This window comes from Sander vitreus, chromosome 24 (genome assembly GCF_031162955.1).
Source record: "Sander vitreus isolate 19-12246 chromosome 24, sanVit1, whole genome shotgun sequence".
NCBI lineage: Eukaryota > Metazoa > Chordata > Actinopteri > Perciformes > Percidae > Sander > Sander vitreus.
The window spans coordinates 8,861,254-8,886,751 of record NC_135878.1 but is presented as its reverse complement, the minus strand read 5'-3'; the positions used below and the strand labels follow the sequence as shown (position 1 = coordinate 8,886,751).

At 38.4% G+C, this 25,498-nt stretch overlaps 3 protein-coding genes across 11 annotated transcripts; 2 read left to right on the top strand and 1 right to left on the bottom strand.

Annotated features, from left to right (window-relative positions):
- Window positions 1-334: 334 nt before the first annotated feature.
- LOC144512935 (uncharacterized) lies at window positions 335-7,189 on the top strand. Of its 8 annotated transcripts, none has more exons than XM_078243925.1 (11): window positions 335-1,074; window positions 1,190-1,501; window positions 1,632-1,752; window positions 2,019-2,055; window positions 2,373-4,629; window positions 4,821-5,038; window positions 5,685-5,794; window positions 5,910-6,221; window positions 6,352-6,472; window positions 6,739-6,775; window positions 6,846-7,189. In XM_078243925.1, the coding sequence occupies exons 1-5, from the start codon at window positions 1,011-1,013 to the stop codon at window positions 2,496-2,498; spliced, it is 660 nt and encodes a 219-aa protein (XP_078100051.1). In that variant the 5' UTR covers window positions 335-1,010; the 3' UTR covers window positions 2,499-4,629; window positions 4,821-5,038; window positions 5,685-5,794; window positions 5,910-6,221; window positions 6,352-6,472; window positions 6,739-6,775; window positions 6,846-7,189. The 8 variants fall into 8 exon arrangements, with proteins under 8 accessions (XP_078100051.1, XP_078100052.1, XP_078100054.1 ...); XM_078243921.1 differs by having other exon boundaries at window positions 337-1,074; XM_078243926.1 differs by lacking the exon at window positions 5,685-5,794.
- Window positions 7,190-7,392: 203 nt separating this feature from the next.
- Window positions 7,393-19,088, top strand: LOC144512868 (OX-2 membrane glycoprotein-like). Of its 2 annotated transcripts, none has more exons than XM_078243825.1 (7): window positions 7,393-7,640; window positions 14,421-14,525; window positions 14,771-14,860; window positions 15,350-15,601; window positions 15,885-16,208; window positions 17,366-17,453; window positions 17,552-19,085. In XM_078243825.1, exons 1-7 carry the CDS (start codon window positions 7,583-7,585, stop codon window positions 17,583-17,585), a joined length of 951 nt encoding a protein of 316 aa, XP_078099951.1. In that variant the 5' UTR covers window positions 7,393-7,582; the 3' UTR covers window positions 17,586-19,085. The 2 variants fall into 2 exon arrangements, with proteins under 2 accessions (XP_078099951.1, XP_078099950.1); XM_078243824.1 differs by lacking the exon at window positions 7,393-7,640 and adding an exon at window positions 13,583-13,706 and having other exon boundaries at window positions 17,552-19,088.
- LOC144512867 (EF-hand domain-containing protein 1-like) lies at window positions 18,029-24,716 on the bottom strand. The gene is made up of 10 exons (XM_078243823.1): window positions 24,443-24,716; window positions 23,558-23,779; window positions 23,161-23,448; window positions 22,890-23,030; window positions 21,864-22,056; window positions 21,343-21,569; window positions 21,060-21,200; window positions 20,657-20,870; window positions 20,237-20,389; window positions 18,029-20,086 (listed from the first exon to the last, which is right to left on the bottom strand). Exons 1-10 carry the CDS (start codon window positions 24,503-24,505, stop codon window positions 20,058-20,060), a joined length of 1,671 nt encoding a protein of 556 aa, XP_078099949.1. The 5' UTR covers window positions 24,506-24,716; the 3' UTR covers window positions 18,029-20,057.
- Between the last annotated feature and the right edge of the window lie 782 nt (window positions 24,717-25,498).

Here is a 25,498-nt window from a genome sequence, read left to right as displayed (position 1 = left end):
CAGCCAGCAACAGCATAGTGACTGTCCATCTGGGTAATCAGGAAATAGATGAAAGAGAGACTGAAATCTATGGAAACATCTGAATCCAAAATCTAGATAACATGACTGTACAGTATAACTGTACAATATGTTGACATTTTTTTTGTTATTGCCATACAATAATGTCTCTTGTTTTATACATGTAGATGTTAACAAAACAACATTCAAACATGCTTTTAAGAAAAGCTATGATTTGTTGAATAATTTTTGGTAAAGACAAATGAGAAGTTGTATGTAAATGCTAAATCACATGGTGTCTTATTCCTCTTGTAGGATCAATTTAAAGAGTAATTTAACACCGTGCTGTAAAGCTGCCCTCTGGTTGGATGTTGCAAGATTATTAGGGTATGTTACGTTACCCTTTCATTTTTTAACACGCATTTGTTCTCATAAATCATGTACAGAATCGTCAACGAAGAAGTTGAGACCTTTTTTTTTCATTCTCATAATTATTCATACATGTATCACTGTTGTGGATTATAAGATAAAGTTGCTAATTGAGAAGGTCATTTTCCAAAGGCTCATTGTTATAACTGTACTGTACATTAATGGAAAAACAAAATACTGTATTGTGAATTTATCATTTATTATTCTGTAAACATAAAGAAAAAAAAATACTTTTGCTCCAAAAACTTTTCAAATTAAGTATGGTCAGTGTCAATCACCATGTGTTTAGTTATAGTATGTGATATGTGCTATGCATGTTGGTTATAATGCTATTGTGGTAAGTATAATATTAGGAGCATATGTAGTATTTCTTTATCAAAAATGTTACCTAAGCTCAAACACACTTGTGTCTTATCTTTAAAGTTGAGACTTCTTTTACTTCCTTTCTAGGATACTTCATCAGCTCATGTGCTTTTAAGGTATTTTAGGTAGTTTGATGTCAGTGTCGTCTCATCCCCCCCCACCCCCCTCTCTTCAGTATAGTTTCCCGACTGCAACACTGTTACTCAGACCTCTCTATCATCATGGGTCAATTGACACGGTGTTATGTTCTGCTCCTGCCACTGTGTTTTGGTTTTGGCTCTGAAGGTATGTACAGGAGATTTTAATGCAAACATGTGATGCATGCCAGTCAGCTAGTTTTGCAGTTTGCTAGAATAATGTGTAGCCTGTAATAAGTTTCCTAACTTTGGGTTGTTTGCAGTGACTCTTGTGAAAACCATCGGGAGAGAACCAGATGTTACTCCGATATGCACCAATACAACACTGAGTCCCATCACACTTGTAGTGTGTAAGATCAGAACAGAGATGAGCGGGGGAGAAGAGTGTCGTCTGCTGTATCGATATGGACAGGACTTTGAGAACCAATGTGACTCCAGATTCACTCTTATGGTGGAGAATCAGACTGTATTTCTCCACCTGACCAGTTTAACACCAGTGGATAGTGGGAACTACACCTGTGAGTGTACACATCCTGGTGGAACATTCATTCTCCATCTGAATATCACTGTGGAAGGTAAACAGATATTATAATTTTCCCTCATACTTTGGCTAACTTTAATAAAAGCATACAATAATTAGCCATCTTAAGGGCAAATACCGGTGTCATTTTTTTGACAAAGACTTTTTTCTTTACAATGTTTTAGAGGATGGAGATGCCGACAGTTCAACACAAATGCAGATTCTAAGCGCCTTGATTGGTGTAACTATAGTCATCACTATAACTGCAGTTATCTTCAGGTGTATCTACAGAAGTGTACGACATGGGTGAGAGACTACTGCAATGTTCATAAATATTTTTAGGAATGCTTTATAACCTAATGGCATTGGACGCTCTAAAACAATATAACTACATCAATTGTGATGAACAAATGTTAGTTCATTTACATGCAGCATCAGGCTTGATGCATCTTGACTTTCCGTTTCATGTGAAGTAACAAAAGAAGACACTGACTTTCATTTCCTGTCCTATCTATAAAAATAGACCGAAACATTATGATTAATCACTAATGGATTGTTGTTTGACCCAACAGAAGACAACCACAACAACTGAGCAGTCATCCAAACACGGTAATGAAACATCTTACATCTTCAAGCTGGATTGGGCCACATGTATATTGTATTTGGATATATACAGTTTGTTTAAAATGAAAACCCTAAAACTCAGGAAGAAGCCAGTGTATTATTTTAAGATTATATTTTAAATTTGATTTCCCATGTTCAAATGTATACATTTCATATTTCATTCATATATTTGAGAATCAGTGAGGAGACAATGCTTTGAACCACTTAATGAAAAGGTTTCAGTAAATGTAGTGACTAAGGAGTGACATATTGTAGCCAGACTTTAAAAACATGATGTATCAAGATTTATTTATGTATTATAGGATGAAGATGACCCAGATGATCCTTACACAAGCCTCCAGCAACCAGTGAGTGATCTCTACCAAACTATCTCAAACTCAGCAGGCAAGATAGTGACGGCCCGCTGGGATAACCAGGAAATAGACTGATCCAAGTTGCAAAATCTATGAAAACATTTAAACCAAAGAATCCAGATAATGAAACCTGTAATAAATGGATGTTCGCGAATTACTGAGCAACAGACTACTGACTGTAGTTGGCTTTCAGTTCTTTGAAATATCCAAATTGATACTTTTTTTTATTGCCTTTAATACACAATTACAAGCAATTAACATCACAAAAGAAAGAAAAAAAATTGGGTTTCATTTGTCATATAGAAACAACACTGTCACTTTAAACCTTTGATGTAAATTTACTGCTAAAATCTTACAGTATCTTACTGTTTTATTGTTCTACAGGATCATACTGTAAATGGCAATGCATTCTGGGAGAAAATAATAATATTACAGCTGCGAACGTTACAGATTACAGGTATTTACTGTTAATACCAATGTATCTTGGGAAAATAAAGGAAAAGGCGGGAATTACACTGCAGCCAGTATATTACTGTAAATTCAAATAATACAGTAAGAAACTGTATGTCTATTTACAGTAAAATAACTTCAAATTTAAAAACCGTATGCTTACTGTAAATAAACAGTAGTTTACTGGCGAAGCTGCTGCCAGTATATTACTGTAACTTTATGGTGAAAAGTTTTACAGTGAGCACACCTACAGTTATATATTGCTGTCGCTATAAAGATTCTGCGTAGGGTTAGTGATGAATAGATAGAATAATGATGATACTGATAAATGAAAAACAGATTAGGTTTTACAGGTACGGGGATCACAACCAAGACAGTCAATAACTGGTGCCCACCTTCTGGTAAAAATAGGTACTTTTAGCTGTAGCTGGGCAGTCATGTGTATTCCATCATGTAGACATGCGTTACTTTCTGTAGCCAGTGAGCAGCCATTGGGGGGGGGGGGGTTAGGCTTCATCCAGTTAATAGTGATCATTTTTCTTGCAACCATCAATAAAGCATGCAGTATATGAGACAGATCTGTGGTAGACAGGTGGTTAAGAAGTACATCTAATAAAAAAGGTCCTTTGCCATTAATACATTTTTATGTGAAGATTTTATACAATATTTTGACGGCGTCCTGTTTCTTTACTAAAAGCTAATCATTTTCTCGTCACATTCTTCAAGATGCTGGATCATTAACGCATGCATCACCCATCAAAGGAATAGTTTTTTTTCTGATAATATTTATCCTCAACACCCATAAGTATTTTAAGTTGTTGCTGGTCGCTTGTAATTTGTTCATAGATGTTCTGTATAGAACTATTGCAGTGGTCAACAAGTCAATGCAATAAAGTTTTCAAAATATAACTCCTCTTGTAGGACTATTTTATTTTTTAACACACACACACACACAGTTGAGGCCTTTCTGATTATCACAATCATGTCAAAATAACATCCTTAAAACTACACACAGAGAAAAGTTTGAGACCCTTTGGCTGTGACTTGTATAATGTTGATTATACTGGAATTTAAAAAAAATGAAATGATATAGTCATAACTGTATAATTGCTAACTGAAGATGAAATATCCCCAACGTTTGTAATACAGTCACATAAACTAGATTACAGGTTGTTTCTTCATTTCACTTGCGTGAAGTAAGTTTCTGTCACTTACAGCAGTGCTATATGACGACGACACACTGGTTTCCTTATGAAAGAGGTCAGAGACATACATTGAAATGAGCTGCTAAGACCCTGCAGCTTTCTATTTACAGCTCAAGCTCAGTTCTCTATAAATGTGATAACCACAACAAGTCAGTTTTAGCATGTTGTGTGACGTACAACTCTCACTAACCGTACAAACTGTAAGACCAATGCATGCAATACTTCTTCTCTTTTTGGGTCTAGCTCAAACTGGCTGATGCTTGAATAGTTTACATCTTATTGTAAACATGTATATAACACAGGCACTGTGTATGACATAAGAGTCTCTAAAAATGAAAGCAGAAGCTCCTGCAGCAATTCTTTTATAGGAGAGATCACACCAGCTCATACCTCTGTGAGAGTCTGAGGTTTAGGTAGCAAGAGTGGGTCCTCCTCCCTTCAGTACAGGATACTGTCTACTGCCAGCAGCAGTTGCTTCTTGACCAGAATGGCAAAATGGAGACCATGCTTTTTACTGCTTCTGCCGCTGACTGTGTGTTTTGACAGCAGAGGTAATGTACGGAAATTAATTTACATAATGTGAAATGTATACAAGTTGCTGTTCACTATTTTTAACTGTCTTTGGTTTAAAAAAAAAGATAACTAAATATTTTCTGTAATTTTGGAGTGGATTTAAAAATGTGATTTAATATTCACAAAATGCTAAACTACAGCTATCACTAACTCAGACGGTTGTTTGCAGTGACTCTTGTGAAAACCATCGGGAGAGAACCAGATGTTACTCCGATATGCACCAATACAACACTGAGTCCCATCACACTTGTAGTGTGTAAGATCAGAACAGAGATGAGCGGGGGAGAAGAGTGTCATCTGCTGTATCGATATGGACAGGACTTTGAGAACCAATGTGACACTTCAGATTCACACTTATGGTGGTGAATCAGACTGAGTAATTAAAGAGTAAGTAAAGAGTAATTTAACACCGTGCTGTAAAGCTGCCCTCTGGTTGGATGTTGCAAGATTATTAGGGTATGTTACGTTACCCTTTCATTTTTTAACACGCATTTGTTCTCATAAATCATGTACAGAATCGTCAACGAAGAAGTTGAGACCTTTTTTTTTTATTCTCATAATTATTCATACATGTATCACTGTTGTGGATTATAAGATAAAGTTGCTAATTGAGAAGGTCATTTTCCAAAGGCTCATTGTTATAACTGTACTGTACATTAATGGAAAAACAAAATACTGTATTGTGAATTTATCATTTATTATTCTGTAAACATAAAGAAAAAAAAATACTTTTGCTCCAAAAACTTTTCAAATTAAGTATGGTCAGTGTCAATCACCATGTGTTTAGTTATAGTATGTGATATGTGCTATGCATGTTGGTTATAATGCTATTGTGGTAAGTATAATATTAGGAGCATATGTAGTATTTCTTTATCAAAAATGTTACCTAAGCTCAAACACACTTGTGTCTTATCTTTAAAGTTGAGACTTCTTTTATTTCCTTTCTAGGATACTTCATCAGCTCATGTGCTTTTAAGGTATTTTAGGTAGTTTGATGTCAGTGTCGTCTCATCCCCACCCCCTCTCTCTTCAGTATAGTTTCCCGACTGCAACACTGTTACTCAGACCTCTCTATCATCATGGGTCAATTGACACGGTGTTATGTTCTGCTCCTGCCACTGTGTTTTGGTTTTGACTCTGAAGGTATGTACAGGAGATTTTAATGCAAACATGTGATGCATGCCAGTCAGCTAGTTTTGCAGTTTGCTAGAATAATGTGTAGCCTGTAATAAGTTTCCTAACTTTGGGTTGTTTGCAGTGACTCTTGTGAAAACCATCGGGAGAGAACCAGATGTTACTCCGATATGCACCAATACAACACTGAGTCCCATCACACTTGTAGTGTGTAAGATCAGAACAGAGATGAGCGGGGGAGAAGAGTGTCGTCTGCTGTATCGATATGGACAGGACTTTGAGAACCAATGTGACTCCAGATTCACTCTTATGGTGGAGAATCAGACTGTATTTCTCCACCTGACCAGTTTAACACCAGTGGATAGTGGGAACCACACCTGTGAGTGTACACATCCTGGTGGAACATTCATTCTCCATCTGAATATCAGTGTGGAAGGTAAACAGATATTATAATTTTCCCTCATACTTTGGCTAACTTTAATAAAAGCATACAATAATTAGCCATCTTAAGGGCAAATACCGGTGTCATTTTTTTGACAAAGACTTTTTTCTTTACAATGTTTTAGAGGATGGAGATGCCGACAGTTCAACACAAATGCAGATTCTAAGCGCCTTGATTGGTGTAACTATAGTCATCACTATAACTGCAGTTATCTTCGGGTGTATCTACAGAAGTGTACGACATGGGTGAGAGACTACTGCAATGTTCATAAATATTTTTAGGAATGCTTTATAACCTAATGGCACTGGACGCTCTAAAACAATATAACTACATCAATTGTGATGAACAAATGTTAGTTCATTTACATGCAGCATCAGGCTTGATGCATCTTGACTTTCCGTTTCATGTGAAGTAACAAAAGAAGACACTGACTTTCATTTCCTGTCTTATCTATAAAAATAGACCGAAACATTATGATTAATCACTAATGGATTGTTGTTTGACCCAACAGAAGACAACCACAACAACTGAGCAGTCATCCAAACACGGTAATGAAACATCTTACATCTTCTTCATTTATATGGTTCATTTAACTTTAATATTTGTGTCTTTCTGCAGGAGCCAGAAGACATTGAGCCATACAGCACCTTCATGCGGAGAGAGAGTGGGCATTATTCAATAGTCAGAGTAAATGTCTCTAACACTAATAATACAAACATGTCTACTACAGAGGACACACATGCAGGGGATTTTTGATTCAATTATACTCTCTTTATTGAAAGGGGACCAGTTGTCCACAAGGTGGCACTCTTTTGCTTTGTGATAACTTGTGTACTTCTCTCAAAGTGTATCCTTTGTGTAAGTTTAATTGAGCATGTTAAAAGCATTATATTGTCATTGTATTATAAAGTAATACTTATAAGAATCAACAAATGATCTTATGAATAAACTGTTAAAGCTAAGTTGTTGTTCTCTTCTTTATTCCTCTCTCTAAATCAGATTCAGAATATAATTAGATTGACCAACAAAGTCCACTTTTCATATTAACGCTCTGTTGGCAATGTGGCCACTTTTCAAATTAGAATAATACAGATCACTCCTTCTAATGCAGGTGTTCGTTTTTGTCGCATTTGTGGGCGAGGACGGGATGAAGGCCAGCTGCTCCGCAGGGAGCGACAAAACACATTAAATGCGTGTTGTTTCATACAACACTCGCGGGTTGCGAGTAGGACATACTGCTACTGATAGATCAAGACGTCTGGTTGTGGACACAATGCTTGGACGAATGTGACATTCTGTGCCTGCAAGAAACCTGGTTGGCGAAACAAGATGTGGATAAGTTGAATACTATACACATGAACTTCCATGGGGCTGGAGAGTCCACTACCGACCTCAGTACGAGGCTGGTTCCAGGTAGGATAACTGGTGGTGTAGCTATACTGTGAAACATCAAATATGACTCAATGGTGAAGGTGGTGCGTCTAGATGTTGACTGGGCCATAGGGCTAGAGTGTAATTGTAATGAAAAGAAATGCATTGGCTTAAATGTTTATACACCGTATGAATCATATGAGCATGAGGACGAATTTCTGAACAGGTTAGCTTTTATTCAGTCATTCATAGAGGATAACAGCTCATCTTGTGTCTATGTCATGGGTGATTTTAATGCTGACATGTCGGATAGCAAATCTTTATTTGCAGCACACCTGCAGCAGTTTTGTAATGAGTCAAAATTAATTTAATTAATTAATACCTATTGCTGCACTGGTAAACGTTGAGAATGGCCCCCTGCTGTCCAGAAATAATAATGCTGCTTCCTCAAGTAAACTGGACTGGTCTAAACTGAGCAAAGAGGTGGTGGCTGGATACTCACCTCGAACGGAAAGTCTTTTAAATAATATTGCACTGCCTCATGAGGCCCTAATGTGCTCAGATATGAATTGTAAGGACGTGCAACATGCTGAAAATGAATACATAACTCTAGACATACTGTATGTACATTAGTATGTCTGTAATGTTAGTGCCTGTGCTTAAAGACAAGGCTGGTAAGCTCAACAGTATTGACAATTATCGACCTATTGCATTAGCTAGTATCTTGTCTAAAGTACTGGAGAGAATACTGTTAACAAAGCTAGAAATGTATGTCCTTACTACTGACAATCAGTTTGGGTTCAAAAGGCAGCATGGAACTGACCTGTGTATATATGCCCTTAAAGAGATTGTGTTCAGGTACACAAGCCTGAAGTCCTCTGTGTTCCTATGTTTTATTGATGCGTCTGTCTTGTGGGCAACACTATTGTTAATCATCTTATGTATGCAGACGACCTGGTCCTGCTCTGTCCATATAGTGCTGGGCTGCAGCAGATGCTGAAGGTGTGCTCTCAGTATGGCCTTGATCATGACTTAAAGTATAATGCTAAGAAAAGCCACATAATGATAGTTAGAAGCGCTGAGGATAGGAAATTTAACTTTTCCGACCTTTTATTAGTCAGATAGTCCTCTTGCTGTGTGTGAGGAAATTAAACACCTAGGTCATGTCATATCCGATGACTGGACGGATGACAAAGACCTATATCGACAGCACAACATTTATTCTCAAGCTAACATGCTTATAAGGACATTTTCTATGTGCTCTGACTCTGTGAAGTGCTCTCTGTTTAGAACCTACATCACACCGTTATATACTGCTCAATTGTGGTCTAATTATAAGAAAAAGAGTATGCAGAGGCTCAAGGTAGCATACAATGATGCAATGAGGTTGCTGCTTCGTGTCCCTAGGTGGCATAGTGCCAGTCATTAGTTTGTGTCCACTAGAGTCCCAACCTGTGAGGCACTCTTAAGACAACTGATGGACAAGTCAGAGAACCACATAATTGAAGCCCTAGTCAGCCCTCTGAAAAGCTGCTAGATACACTCCTAGGTTAAGACGGCATTGGTGTAATAGCCTGTATATCCTATAGGCTGATATGCAGTTTTTATGTATTCTTGTATCTCCTTTTTTTATACTATTTATACTGTATGATGTATGATATGGACCTGTGTCTGCAATAAAGCTTTATTATTGTAGCAGGGGAGTGATGCTTTTATTGTAAACCATTGTCAATAACAATATGCCTGCTTTTTTTTGTGTGCTCTATGTGAAATGAACTCAAGAAGACAGCAATAATGCCTCAGCTTAAATTAAGTGAATTTAGCATTTTCTCAGGCACGGAGCTTGATTTCTGCATCAAGGGCTCAATCAGCAAAAAATACTTTCACTTTGTAATTTACTGTACATGTCTGATAAACCAAATGCTGCAGATTTAAAAACATTTTTTGTAGTTTGAACTGCGTATAATTATCACTCAGAAAGATGGAAGAAAGTAACTGAGTACATTTAATCAAGTACAGTACTTAAGTACATTTATGTGCTTGTACTCACTTTATGCTACTTTATACTTCTATTGCAACATCTTCTATTGTACTTTTTGCTCCATTACATTTATCTGACAGCTTTAGTTACTGCTTACTTTGCAGACTAAGGCTTAACACATTTAACACAAACATGAGTTTTTAAGTTAAACTGTGTCAAGGATTATACAACCCTACAGTATAGGAATTCGCCTGCTTACATGTTATCAGTAATAATATTCACATAATATGATGTATGATACTGCCACATAACGCTGACAGGTCCAGAGGGCAGCCTGCTGCCTAATTAGTGTACTTTTGATATTTGAAGTACATTTTGTTCCTATTACTTCTGTACTTCTTAAGTAAACATTTGAATCCAAGAATTATAATTGTAACTAAGTGGTTCTACAGTGTGGGCCTGCTACTTTTACTTGATCTGAATTCTTCTATAACCGTTGCTGCTCAGAAGGAATACAGTTGGCTACATTTAAAGGATCACTTAATCATCTATAATCCCCCCCCCACCACCCCACCCCTGACTGATTATGACTAATGAGGAAAATGTAACTTTTAAGACTTCCAAGAAAGCTGAAGTTATTTTGCGACTGGCTGGCAGAGTGTGACTATCTATCTACAACTGCTGCACAGAGATAAGTTTCACAATCAGAGAAATGGAACTTGTGACCAAAACAACTTCTGGTCAAATCTAGATCATAGGGCTGGGGCTTTAATATTGGCACATGTTAATGTTGGTACACCACAAGCCGCTGGTTATGCTTTGGCGTCGCATCCTCGTTTCAAATTACAGGTGTCAACAGCCAGGTAGTGCCGGTACTTCCCAGATGTCATTAATAATTTGGAATCTATGTAGGCCTGTGTTTTACATTTCCAAAGTACAATTGTCTGCTACACAGGAATATTTTGATTGCAATTGCTGAATCACATAATGAATTACGTAATATAGTCCATGATAACACACCTATATAGTCACATCATGAACAAGCAAACAAAAACTTTGCACAGAAAAGGTGGGGTTGTGTAATCTTAATGACTTTACAGGGTACTATAGCATGAATACATGTAATATTGAAAATGAAAATGATTGGTGATTGAGGAGAGTTCATTGGACAGTTCATTGCTGATTAAAGTATTGCACATTAATCAATTTAAGTCATTATTTTATTTCCTACCCAGGCTGTGGGTTCACACTGCGACATACACAGAGCAATTAGGTTCTTTCCAGGAATATATATATACACACTTCAAATTAATTATGTAGTGACTTCCCCTCCGTGCTTTCTTGTAAACAAGATTTTACAAGAGATTGTATATTGCAAAACAAACTGATGAGTACAACAACATCCAAGGTTTACACACAGGAAGCCTGAATGAGCTCAAGGGTAACCGGATGCCAGGACTCTCAGAGTGACTGCAAGTCTCTCTTGTAAACTTCCTGGGTTAAGATGAGTTATTTTATGGTGAATGAAAGGCTTGATCAGATGAAGTAGGTCATTGAATCAAATCAAAGCATTGACGTCAATGCTGCTGCCAGTTCTGCCGTTGTTTACCTTTTTCCTCTTCTTCTAGTCTGTAGAAATAGCAAAGTTGGTAGCCTTTCCTCATTAGCGCCACCTCTGTTCAGGAGAAGACTGCAACTAGTGTTGCGACCACCACGAGGGAGTATAAACCACTGACGTATATAAACTGGACCAACAGATCCCGTTGCTCTGGACGGAGACCAGTGAAGGATATTAGAAGCACTTTTCCGGTGATGGCTGAGCGTTACTGCGCAGCCTCCAACTGAGAGAGACGACGTAAATGTGACGTGAGCAACCTGTCTGAAAGTTATAAGTCTTCTGGTAGCTGTGCCAAGAGAAATCTCAATCATTCCCAATCTTGCAGAGATGAGCAGCGTAGGTATATGTAAGGAGATAACATAGGCACAGGCTAATTATTGCTCACTAAAATGCTAGTTAACATTACTAATTAAACTTAAACAGCTAATGTGAGTCGACATTGCCTGCGAGCTTCTCCTGTACTATACGGTAATTCCTCTACTGTGCGACAGTAAGTCCCGTGGTTATGACACAATCGTTAGCCTACTTTTACAAAAATGTATACTACGGAGCCATAACGTGAGGTACAAGGTAATGGAGCCTTTTATACATTGTCGTGTTTCTTTAGAAATAAACAATGGACAAATAGTCTTTAAACGCTTCAGATGTAAAGTTATTCGCTGTCAAAGTGACGTCAAAATGAATGGCAGTCAATGGAATGCTAACTGGAGGTGATGGCTTGTTAGCATCAAAATGGCGTGTTTCGAGGAGAAGCTTACTCCCTTGGTATAAAAGGTTACGGCGCTCCCATGACGTCACACTGGCGCTCGACAGGTCGGCTGCGGCTAGTATACCACACGTTTAAGGCCTCTTTAAGCATGATAGCCCACCCTCTTTCTTGTTGTAATGTGCTGCGATGCATCCCACTTCTAACCTAAACTCATTTAAAAAAAAATGAAGTGAAACATGTTGACAAAGAACTGAATCCACACTATACATACAACACCATTGTTTTGGTAGTAATCCCACACTAAAATACGCTGGGCGAAAAACTTGTTTTTCACATGCGGAACATTTACAATTATAGGCCGTAAGGAGTACCTTTAACCCAATGTGGTATAACTGAGGACGGGCAAAGTGGGTTGATTTAGCAGTGGAAATGGTAATAGAGCCATTATGGGATATTAACAATTTCAAGACCTGCCATGAATTTGAATGAATGATAGACAGGTGCTGGTCATATAATTAGAATATCATGAAAAAGTTGATTTATTTTAGTAATTCCATTCAAAAAGTGAAACTTGTATAATGTATACATTCATTCCACACAGACTGATATATTTCAGGTGTTTATTTCTTTTAATGATTATAACTGACAACTAATGAAAACCCCAAATTCAGTATCTCAGAAAATTTGAATATTACTTAAGACCAATACAAAAAAAAGGATTTTTAGAAATGTTGGCCAACTGAAAAGTATGGACATGAAAAGTATGAGCATGTACAGCACTCAGTACGTAGTTGGGGCTCCTTTTGCCTGAATTACTGCAGCAATGCGGCGTGGCATGGAGTCGATCAGTCTGTGGCACTGCTCAGGTGTTATGAGAGCCCAGGTTGCTCTGATAGTGGCCTTCAGCTCTTCTGCATTGTTGGTCTGGCGCATCGCATCATCCTCTTCACAATACCCCATAGATTTTCTATAGGGTTAAGGTCAGGTGAGTTTGCTGGCCAATTAAGAACAGGGATACCATGGTCCTTAAACCAGGTACTGGTAGCTTTGGCACTGTGTGCAGGTGCCAAGTCCTGTTGGAAAATGAAATCTGCATCTCCATAAAGTTGGTCAGCAGCAGGAAGCATGAAGTGCTCTAAAACTTCCTGGTAGACGGCTGCGTTGACCCTGGACCTCAGAAAACACAGTGGACCAACACCAGCAGATGACATGGCACCCCAAACCATCACTGACTGTGGAAACTAGAGAGTGGCACCAGGTGTCTTCAATATTGAACCTTGTCACAATATTCTAATTTTCTGAGATACTGAATTTGGGGTTTTCATTAGTTGTCAGTTCTAATCATCAATAGTAAAAAAAATAAACACTTGAAATATATCAGTCTTTGTGGAATGAATGTATACATAATACAAGTTTGACTTTTTGAATAGAATTACTGAAATAAATCAACTGATATTATAATTATATGACCAGCACCTGTAGTATAGTACTTTCCCTATCTTAGAGACTTGTTTCTGTAAGTATTGTCCTCTTGTTACACAGAAGTACAGTAACTACTTTTCCCCCCCCTCGATGGTAGGCGTTTCAGAATCAGTTTGAGTCCACTGGAGCAACAAATGTCAAGCATCACATGCTTGTTATCACACGTACTATTTGAATTGAGAATTTGAATATGATTACTTCAAAAGGAAATGGTGTTAACACCAGAGGACACAATTTGCGCACGCTCAGCAGGGGGAAACTTCTGCTTCTGCTCTGGGATTTTTTTTGACCACTTGGGATTACTGGAGTTGTTGTACAGTAAGTACACAATTTACTGGACTTTACGGTAGTGGTATTAGCAATGAGAGATAAGCGATGTGAGTTGATGAGGTTGAAATGAGTCCAACTGACTTATTTAATTTAACCTCACCCTTTAATTACACATATATGAGCATACACTGAATGTAGTCCATTTTTTTTTATATCATGCAAATGTTAGGATCTTGTTCTGTGTTTTTTCCTCTCCCGTCCTGTATGTTTGTTTTCTGTGTGTGTGTGTGTGTGTGTGTGTGTGTGTGTGTGTGTGTGTGTGTGTGTGTGTGTGTGTGTGTGTGTGTGTGTCTCCTACATTCTTGTCGTGAAACCTACTTTGGCAACAACTTGGTCTTGAGTCACAAAGTAGTTAATTGTGCTCAGTCTCGTATTTTTGGAAAAACCTGCCTAAACCTGCTTTTTCACCTCTGTGCCATACTGACCAGCCATACTCACCTGACCTGTTGCATCACCTGCACTTTTTGGTCATTAAATCAGTTCTTTTTTTTCAACTTCCTCCTGTTCACGTGTCTGGCAGTCTGCATTGTGTGTCCAATTGAAAGCTAATACTAAACCTAACAGTATAGTATTTAACCTTAACCTTATGTACTGTAAATAGATGTTTTTCTGTTGATGATTGCTTAAAGCATTCATCAATTTTATTTTCCCCTAATTCCCAGATTAAAGCCCCTGCCCTCTCTCTTTTTGTTTCACTTTAAGACAGCCCTTTAAAAGCCTGCTCAGAAGCTAAACTGAAAGTGTTCTCTGTACAACAGCAGATGAAGATGTTGCCTCTCTTGATACTGGCTGGTTTGCTATTTCAAGGTAAGTGACACTGACAGGAGAGGGCGAGCACTTCCACATTCACTGTAGTAGTTTTTTTTTTATATTACAAAATAGAATCCAGCCTTTTTTTGTAGTCGGATATTATCATGTGCCCATATATTGAATCTATATTCTGTAATGTATGCATAGTCAAAGTGTATTCAACAAGTTATCTTTTTATACTAAACATCACAACAAATGGATATTTTAATATAGGTCTGAAACTCAGCTGTGTTTATTTTCAGCCTGCACGTCGCAGATTACTGGTTATGGAAATACAACCGCTGACTACGGCAGCAGTGTGCATTATAGGTGCGCAGTAGCCAACCCTAAAGGTACAATAATTTTATTTTATATAAGTTTTATAGTAAAGATGTGACCAGTAGTGGAGGGTGAAGTATTCTGAATCTTTAGTACTAATACCACACAAAAGTCCTGCAATGAAAATGGGCTATATGAGTATAATCAGAAAAATGTAGCCTACTTAAAGTAATAAAAGTAAATTATTCAAGGCAGAAAAATGCCCCCTTATTACTTTTATATATATATATTTATTTATTTATTTATTTTTTTTAAATGTGCCAATTAATTATCTTCCAATTGATTAATCGACTAATCATTTCCGATGTGCTTGTGTATATATACATGTAACAAGTCGTCATCTTAATTTGGAAACTAAAGCTTTCAAATAATTGTGTAGTAAAAAGTGCAATATTTCCCCTTTTGAAATGTAGCAGAATATTCAAGTAAAGTACAAGTATCTCAAATGTTGTACTTCAGCACTTGAGTAAATGTATTGATTGGATGTTTACCATTCCCAACAGGTGTGCTCCAGGTGACATGGCAGAGGCTTTTCAAAGACGAGTCCATTGAGAATTTGGCATCCTACAGCAAGCGGTTTGGACAGCAAGTAAATGATCCTTACAGAGGGAAAGTGATCTTCACAGAGGCGTCTCTCAGCTCGACATCAATCACTCTGGCCAATGTTACATGGGGGGATGAAAGCTGTTATATTTGCTCTTTCAACGTGTATCCCGATGGGTCCAAAAGAAAGCAGACTTGCCTCACGGTGCAAGGTAAATTGCATCAAATTCACAAAAGAATTCTGTGGAAAAAGTCCTGAAACTAAATTTGGAATTCTGGGAATACAGGAAAATGGAGAAAAAAATAAGTAATACCAGCATTGTTTTTGCTGGTTGAAGCCCAAAAATGAGACTTTGTTTTTTTTGTTTTTTTTTCTGAAGAGTTCCGTTTATTTTCTAACTTGTCCTTATTCTGTAAAGTGTAACTAAAGCTTTAAAGTGATCAAATCATCTTTGTTAGCTCTCAACATGACCAGTTTTGATTTCTCTATGGTAGGGATATCCAGGTTTAAAACAGAAGTGCAAGCTCCCAGCAGTGAGCAGGACGAAGAATACGTGACGGTTGTGTTCAGCTGCTCTGCTACAGGTAAACCAGCTCCAACCATTCAGTGGGACTTCTCACCTACTGCCACCCCGGCGGACCAACCACAGACTGCTACAGTAACAAACAGTGACCACACTTTTACCAGCAGCAGCAACATCACTCTGCAAGTGCCCCCAAACTGGGAAGGAAATGTGGATTGTCTGCTGAATACTGGAGTGACGGGACAGAGGCGGGAGAGGATTCCCTTTTCTTTACCTAAAAAGGAGGAGGAAGAGGGTAGGCATATCAATCATTTTGTATAGACCTTTTATATAGCAATGTTGCTCTTAGAAAGTGACCTTTTCTATTTTATTTATAGTATCAAATCATAAGAGTTATCTCAAGACACTTTACAGATAGAGTAGGTCTAGACCACACTCTATAATTTACAAAGACCCAACAATTTCCCACGAGCAAGCATTTAGAGAGAGAGAGAGAGAGAGAGAGAGAGAGAGAGAGAGAGAATTAATGAATTATAGCAGGGTATCGAGCAAGATCACGGCACCTGCAACCATGATTTAGCTACCACCCCAATTCAAGGAAAACTGTGAGGCAAGAAAACGTAAGGACTCCAGGAAATAAGCTCCTTGGAGATAAGTTAGTAACAAGCATTCCTGGAAGATGAATCCACCCAGATGGAAAGAGAGAGATCAGTGTGCCAAGAAAGTACAGCCTGTTGTAAAGTACTGGAAGGAAAGCTTACAGAAAGATTCTCAGCAGCTTGCGCAATAATTCTGAATGACTGGAAGAACGTCTACCACATCCTGTTCTCACAGTGTGACTTATCAGGATCATAATGTATTGTTGTGACATCATTATTATGATATGCCTAGTTGTGTCCCAGTTCTGTAACACTTACGTGTCCAATTTCTGAATGAACTCAGTCTAAGTGCTAACTGGTTGGATTTTTATTTCTGTGTATACAGGGCATCAGGATTCCATTTTAGTCTCTTTGATTGTACTGGTTTAGATTTGTAGGTTGTAATTGTACTTGTTGCTCAGATTTTATTTGTGATTGTTGTGATCGTGTATGTATTCCCTGTGCTTATTATTCAGTGCCCAACTTAATGTGGATTTCCTTGTGTGGTCTTTTGATCTCTATGATGATATCAATGATGCTGGACTGTGACAGTCAGCTGTGCAGTGACTCATTGAATTACCAATGTTTCAGTTTCACTTCCTAAGCTTTCATGTTCAAGAAAAACCTGTCCAGTAATGACTCATGACATTGGCTCTCCCATGGGGAGGTCCTCTGACAGACAAGGGAAGTAAATTCTCAGCAGTAAAAAGTCCAAATGTTACCCTGAAAATCCCCCCCCCCCACCCCTTCCTCTTCTAGGGAAATGTAGTTTACCTTAGTACTGTTCAGACTAACCCTATGCTGTTTTTTCCAGGGAAAGGACTATCCTCATCAGGGATCGCATTTCTAATCACTGCTGTAGTGTTTATTTTTGCAATTGCTGCTGCAATGACGCAAAAAAGGTGAGATATTTGACACAATGCAAGACAATGTATTTTGTAAATGTAATATAATTCACCTCATGGGCAAAGTATAATTAACGTTTCTCTTTTCCTGGCAGGTTAAAGGGTAGCAGAAGAGATGAAAGTGTTTAATCAGCATTTGGACTTTCACACAGCTGTCATTTAAGCATGAAAAAACATTTGTATTTTACAAGCTGCTATGAAAGATCCATTTTCCACGATAGAAATGATAGTTTTGAAAACTATCATTTCTCTTGAATTTCGAAACTTAGCACTTTAACATGGTTTATGAAGCTACAAGCAAAGCAGCAGTTCTGACTTTGTAGAATGTAAACATTTTCAGAATAGTGACCAGTGTTTTTCTAGAGCCTTACAGAGTATAACAACTGAGGTAAAAAGTCAGTGAGCAGACAAGGAGTCTACATTTGAGCTTAATTTATTTTATGCACAACCTCTTATCAGTGACTGTACAGTTACAGTTACACAGTTACAGTGACTGTAACTTAGTACAATAGTCCAGTTAAGGTGGGTCCGGGGGTATTATTTTTTTTTTGAAAGTTTTTTTTCAAAAATGAACGTCCTTAACATGAATCCAACATATTATTAGCAAATATAAATCAGGTTATTAGTGGGGGGAAAACAACCCATTATTGATATGCTTACTGGCCTGTAGGTAAGGTCACTAAGGTAGCCATCCACAGATACAGTTCATCCTAAAGGTTTCACTGTTCTACATGTATTTTCAACATTAAAACATGATTTATAAAATCATGCCAACAATTACTATTTTAATAGCTTAGTATTCTATTCACTAGGCTTTAGGCCTCCCTATACACATACAAGATAGGCCCAGTTTAATACGCAACTTAATTGTCTACTAATATATGTAGTACTGTTCCGTCTCTCTTTTAGTTAAGTGGTCCTTGGCTTAAGAAAACGTTGAAGAGCTTTAAAGTAATCCAACAGGCACGTCACAGTATAACCAACTGATGTGATTTGGTGAAAATGAGGAAATGTCGTCTGGCTCTATCTAGTGTGCATTGTGGTGAAAAAAGAGCCTACATAAATGTTTTGCACAGCAAATTTATTTATTTGATGAAATTATCTATACAGTTTACAGGTGAAGCAATCAAAATGATTGTATGCTGAAATTAGCATTAAGTAAATCTATATGTATATAGAATTTAAATTAGAGATAATATATTAAATAATAGACATAATATATGTGTCTTGGTCATTTTGCACTTTAACGTTCATTGTTTGTGTAATAATGTTATTTATTTCTCAGTGCACATATACTGTGTGGTTGTATTTGATAAAGACAAATTTGTAATAATTAAGCTTTAAGCTGAAGTGTTTTTATTAATGTATTCAGTGAGTCATCCATGTATTCATTTGTTTTTGTTTGGTCGATGAAACCATGATGTTTTAATGTGATCAGTGATTGTGTTTACTCTGTTGTGTTGCCCTGGATTAAAAAAAAATAAGACTCCTCACAACAAGAGAATCGGATGAGATTCATTGATATTTATTTCATTCATATATGGAAGTGAGGTGTTTGTCCAGTGATGTATGTCTCTGGATGGTTATAGGGCCCTTTTAATTGTCTGGAAATATACATATTTGAAAATGAGAGCGTACAACCTGTCAGAAAGGACTTAAGTAATATCATTTAATTACACTGTGACATTTTAAAATCATTTCACTATACTAATTATATAAAGGTGTATATGTGAATAAACAGTAGTTGTACTAGTCAATCTATTTTGATTTTTGTACCTTATCTTGGAGTTATTTACTTCACTTTTAATTGTAGTGTTATGTATAATGACGTGTGGTACCAGCACTCAGAAATAGCAGATTTTTTTTTATCACAGAACTGGTGGGTGCAAACGTGGGCAACCAGACCAAACTAAACCGTGGTCCCCCTTGTTGTCCGGGGCAACTGTTACTGTCAAGGTTGTGAATGAATTCATTTTTCTATTTTTACATTTTATACACTTGACACATCTGTCAACAAAATGTTCAATTGTTGGTCTTTATGTTCTCTTTTGCCGCAATGAAAAATGCTATCGTTGCCAGTTGGTAAATGGAGACAAATGGATGCAGAATTATGTCAGATTTGTTTCTTCATTTCCAGTGTTCCTTCAGTAAGACAGCAGTGGGTTTAGGTGATTCTGACATGGGTGGGGCAAGTGGACTTAACCAAGGGTGAAGCTAAGCATGGTGACCTATGCTTTTAGCTGAATGCTAATGACAGCATGCTAAAAGTGCCGCTGAGTTGGCCTTTTGTTAGTATGATGTGGCTAAGGGAACATAGTTTTCTTGATGAAATGTACTTGCTCGTTTGCCCGTATCTAACATAACTTTGTATTTTTGAAGTAGCCAATAAGACTTTAGGGTAGGCCTTGGAGAGAAGAAGAAGGATATTTTGAAGTCAATCACACCAACAACAGTTGTTGGAATTTGTTTGTAGTTTCTTTCTGCAGCAGGTCCAGTGTTCGTTTATGTCAAGAAACGTTCTGCACAGGCTTTGATTTGATTTGTGGTCTAATTTATCGGGGGAGTGAACAACTCTTGAGGCAATCCAGCCTTCCCCCAACATCATGAAGATGGCTCTCCTACATCATCACCTGATAAAGACATAGGACAAAGACAAAGGGCATAAATTGTTGTATAAGTAAAAAAAATATAAAACATGACATCTACTGGAAAACCATTACAATTGAGAGACAATTCTAGAGAACTTGCTAAATGGCTGATTTGATTTTTTTTTTTTTTACCATTTTGGTCAGCTGGTACATTATTTGTCGTCCCCACACCCAGCTTCTGTCTCAAAGAATCCAGTGTCTGACACGGGATCTGGCTTGCGTTGGACTCCAGGTACATCAGCACATAGTGGTCAGCATCGGTCAACACAAAGCGGCGGCTGAAAACTGCAAAAACAGACGAGAGAGAGGAGAAAGCCGCCGTGAGCTGAGATTTTAGGTTATGTTATCTATTGAACACCTATTGGAATTAATTACCATTCTGGATTCAGCTTAATGTATCAAGTAGGACATGTATACAGTAACAACATGAGTTATACACTGCTGATTTTTCCATGGAGAAAAGATGTCCTTTCTGAATAAAAATATTCCTTTTGAAAACTAAAACATAATAACAGAACAAATAAATACAGGCTGTTTAACTGAGAATGTTACCCTCCACAGTGGCTCCAATAGCAAAGTCTGCGGGTGAGTAGAACTCAGGGTTGTCCAGTGTAGAGCCCGGCTTGGGGATGCGCGTCTTTTCCAGGAACTGGCCACCAATGATACCAGAGTTGCGACTGGACTTTTCATAAATACTGATCATGTCGGTGGACAGGAAGTAGGACAGTATGAAACGTCGGCCCTCATCTCCGGGATTCTGGGAGTCCTGAAATGTCAGTAACACAGGGCAGCTGAAGTACGGAGAGAAATGATCTGGTTTGTTGTTAACAGCTCTGGATTTTGGTTGAATGCAGTTTGGTAACTTGTAACTATGTACATATAGCAAACTACTAGTTATTCACAAGGTTTGGTCAAAGAAACAGCACAGACACGTTCTCACACATGTTGGACTCACCAGCCTGGCACTGTAGCGCAACACTTTGTGGTCGTTTTCCAGCATCTTTAGCACATTCTTTTTGGGGGGCTCAGGAATTAAAGAGAAACAATTCTGGAGAGAGTCTTCAAGTGAACCAAAACCATTATAGGGAGGAACCTCCTGTAAACATGGACAGGAGAGGGTAACGAATGAGATTTATTTAAAAAAAATGTATCTATAACATTAAGTCACATACCCTCAGGCAATACTGATGATATAGTTTTGTAAAGGACAACAAAAGAGATCAGAATCAGTTTCTCACCTTCTTCTTCTCCCGAAGCAGGTCAGTGTTTTTTGGTACCTCTGAGGGATTTATCTTCATGTCAGGGTGGTTCTTTTGGTAATACTCTTTAGTGAAGCCGTCACAGTCGTACAGGAGGAAGTGACGGCCCAGCAGGGTAATCCTCTGACCAGCCTGGAAGTCTTTGGGGGAGTAGTACTCATCTACTTCTGCTGTTGAAACCTCCAGCACACAGCGGGGAAAGGTCTCTGGATAGGAATAAGAGTATTTTGTCTTTAAATCTGTCATGTTGTCTAAAACAATTCAGATTGTTCTGTAGTACAAAAATAGTTGACAAAAACATTATAAACACTACTCCAATTACAGTGTCAAATTATATAAATTGTGTTGTTGATGTTATGATGTAAAATTGGAGACACTTTCTAAAGGCATTCATATTTGACTGTACATGACTGGACACAAATAGACACCCGACCAAAGCACTTCATCAGATCTAACGTAGTTATAGACGCAGCTAAAAGTGACACAGCGTTGCATCTCACCCGACTCTGGCTTGATTTTCTTGGGCAGCTTCTGTCTGCGCATCAGAACAGGGAAAGGATCGCGGCCACTGTTGGGTTTGTGGATCTCTCTGATCTCCACCGTGTCGTCCACCAGGTAATACTGGATAGTGACAGGCCGGGTCTCCCCGAACAGAGAGTCAGCGTCGTCCCACAGGGCAAAGAAACGCAGCACCTGACCAAGAAGAGGTTAAAAGAGGCGTGAAACTAGAATGGGTATGTCAAATGCAAATCTCAAATTAAAAACACCTAATTAAAGGTGCTGTAGGTAGGATTGTGAAGATCCAGGACTTAGCCAAAAAATTTGAACATCAACAACTCCTCAGTCCCTTCCTCCTTTCCGCTAAAGCCCAAAACGGTCTCCTAAGCCCCTCCCCCCACAAGGGAGAATGAATGCGTGTGCATGAGCAGTGATTGACACACAGTTAGCCGCCCTGATTGGTGCATCTGAACAGGGAGCTGTGAATTTTTGCAAATCGCACTACAGGCTGTAGGTGGTGCCAGAGGAGCTGGATTTTTATTTATTTTTATTACCCGCTTCATGTAGTTCTACTGGAACATAGGGTCAGTTTCAGCAAATATGACAGAATGTTAGTTTTATAAGTCTTACCTACTGCACCTTTAACTATGCAGGGTCACTTATTTGAAACATCTCAGTGGTTTGGAACAACACTTTGTTTTAGGTTCCATATTAGTGTCAATTAATCTATGAAATTGGCTTCACTCATAACTGTTGACATAGGCTCAACATTAAATTGAAAACACAGGAGCTTCACCAAAAATTAAATAAGACGGTTTTAGTTAGACTAGGTGACCTATACTGATAACTGGAAAAGCCAATATAGCATTATGGCAGGTATAAAAACAAACAAAAAGCAGATCATTTTTTCTTTTCTACAAACCTTCAATAGGAGATGTCATTGTACTCCTTCTTCTTTGTTAATAGCAGTCGATTAGGGTTTGTAACAATGACCCAGTGAGTTTTTGAATGGAGGGGATTTCCTTTACCTTACGATCCATGGTGAGAAACTGCTGCTTGTTGTCAAATTTGGACGGTGTTGTGTAGGAAGGCCGAGGGGTTTTGCCACGAGTGACGCAAGGCATCGGCTCTGGGTCGTTCAGAACAATGCCCTCACTCTCCATGAATTCCTGTATGTGATGAATGAGAGACACAAACGCAGAGTATATTTACAACAACACATCCATACTTTTTTTTTTGTCAGACACACAGAGAAAATAATACTGCGAGAGCATTCATACAGCCAGGTGAGTGCTGTACCTTTGTAAAAGCATCACATTGCGTGATGTGGTACTTGACCCCGTACACCTCCAGGTCCATGCCAATATTCAGGTCTTTCCACTGGTAATGCTCTCCACGTTCATTCTTGGGCAGACGCTGGCGTTTGATCCGTTTCCCCTGCGGCATCCCAGAATTCTCTACCACGGGCTCAATGATGCACATGCTGTCATCCTCAAGGTAGTAGTAAATGACCACTGGGCGTGCGCGGCACTCCTCTTCAGGGGAAAACAGGATATTTTCCTGAAAATATGCATAGTAGCGCAGCACCTACAAGACAAGAGGGTGGTGTAGAAAAGACAAAGAAAGGGAATGTATTAGCCATTAATTGGACAGAAACAACAATCTTCAAATACTGGTCTTCTACGCCTTAATCTACCTTCTTGTCAAGGGCCACATGAGCTGGGATAAAGTCTTCGACTACACTCTGGTCAAAGGAGCCATAAGTAATGGCTGGTGTCTCAGAAGACAGCTTACTGATTTCCTGCAGGATTAACTGCTCTGAGAAAAGAGGATCCTGTCCAATTCCCACAGTGGGGCGACGGGGCAGGGCATAGCCATTCTTGTAGTCCAGTGTCTGGGGACGATGGAAGGCTGACTTCTGCAGAGAGGAGACACATTAGCTCTGGTAAATCACAATATAAACCCCAATGGTGCCAGGACAGCTATAAACAATAAAATGTATATAGCTTGAACCCACAAGATACAGTGACTACAGGCTTAATAGTGTGTTTACAATGAGAAATTACAAAACAGAGGCGTATTGAATGCAAGTAGGCATAGGCTCTATGGACGCTAACACTGCAGCCCCTCTATTGCTCTTAAGTGAAGAGCAAGAACTAACTAAAAACGAGATGATTATACATAAACCCGTATTAATATGAGACTTAAAGTATGCTCATTAAGTTCAATGGACGCACACAACAGTCCTAAACAAAGCCGTTAGAATTATTTTGGGCGTAACTGGACTAATAGGAGCTCTTGAACTGCGCTGGGCAGACGGAACATACCACTTAAAGAGAGGGGTGGCCTTAAAACAACAACCCTAGAATAAACACTTTTTTAATTTTAATTAAATTTAAATTTTAGAAACTCGGTCAAGCCTGAATAGCACTGTCGAAACTGCTATCCAGTTATTCGACGCAAGGACTGGAGGAATGCATTTGCGTTACAGAGAGAAAACAGCAATTTGCTTGCGAATAAATAAAGTGACTAGCTAGCTAACGTAAAACGTTAGAGCCTGTAGGAGAACCAGCATTCTTACCGTAACATCATAAAAAGCGTATCCTGGTAAAAATGGTAGTCCGCTATTCCAGTTCCCAGACATTGTCGGTCTTGAGGTATTTTTTTTTCCTCGATTCCCTCACCTGCGCAAGATGTTTAACAGAGTTCTTTTCGTAATTGGTGGAATTAGTTTAGCCTAGCTACGTTTTGTTAAACTAAACAGCTCCGTCCGTCGTAGTAAGTTTGTGGTATCCATGGAAACTGAAGGACAGCAACCATGTCAAGAACATTTCAAAAAAGTAAACAACTATTTATGAAAACTAGGCTACTTAAATATATTCAGAGTTTAAACAAAGGGTAATAAATTAATGTCAAGAATGATAAGAAATTGAAATGGATAAACTTTAAAAAAAAAAATAAATAGTAAAAATCCATAATATCAAGTTGTTTTTATTTAGTAATGTCCTGTGGCGAATATCTTACAGTAGCCCAACGTTACGTGTTATAGCCTAATTAATTCAAGAAGTTTTATCCGAAAAAACATTTGCTGTAGCTAAAAATAACTTTCATAAATGGGAGACATTATCAACCCAAACTGAAGAGCTCTAACTTCACCATCAGGGGGCGAGCAACACCAAATCCATCTCACTGATAGAAAATGATAGAATAACCACCAGCCCACAGGTCATCCACTATATGTATGTACCATAGATATATCCCAGCAAACAGGGCACTGCGGGCCCCCTTTGGGTTTAGTGTGGGCAGTGTGGGCAGGGGCAGCCCACATACATCCGCCATCGGGACCCACTGTGGATTTTTAGTGGGAAGCCCACACATGGGCAACCCCCCCTAAAATCCATAGTGGGCCCTTTGCAGTTCAACCCATAGAGGGCCCAAAGGGGGAAATGACTTATAACCTTTATTTATCCTCGTGAGATCACTGAGGGGTAACCCTCATTTACAATGTCATCTAGTCAGAACAACAACACAGAAAGTACAATCATAAGAAATATAGAAAGACAATAAAACATTCAGAATTGGACAAATATTTGAAAAAGAAAATACAATTGTGTAAAGCAGTTACATATATAGGCTT

Coding starts and splice junctions, on each gene's coding strand:
- LOC144512935 (XM_078243921.1), top strand. CDS start 5,731: ATGGGTCAATTGACACGGTGTTATGTTCTGCTCCTGCCACTGTGTTTT. Junction 5,795..5,909: donor TTTTGGTTTTGACTCTGAAG/GTATGTACAGGA, acceptor GGTTGTTTGCAG/TGACTCTTGTGAAAACCATC. Junction 6,473..6,738: donor TACAGAAGTGTACGACATGG/GTGAGAGACTAC, acceptor TTGACCCAACAG/AAGACAACCACAACAACTGA.
- LOC144512868 (XM_078243824.1), top strand. CDS start 13,598: ATGGTGTTAACACCAGAGGACACAATTTGCGCACGCTCAGCAGGGGGA. Junction 14,526..14,770: donor GGCTGGTTTGCTATTTCAAG/GTAAGTGACACT, acceptor GTTTATTTTCAG/CCTGCACGTCGCAGATTACT. Junction 15,602..15,884: donor GACTTGCCTCACGGTGCAAG/GTAAATTGCATC, acceptor TCTCTATGGTAG/GGATATCCAGGTTTAAAACA.
- LOC144512867 (XM_078243823.1), bottom strand. CDS start 24,505: ATGTCTGGGAACTGGAATAGCGGACTACCATTTTTACCAGGATACGCT. Junction 22,057..22,889: donor TTCTCACCATGGATCGTAAG/GTAAAGGAAATC, acceptor CTTCTTGGTCAG/GTGCTGCGTTTCTTTGCCCT. Junction 21,570..21,863: donor GAAAATCAAGCCAGAGTCGG/GTGAGATGCAAC, acceptor ATTCCTATCCAG/AGACCTTTCCCCGCTGTGTG.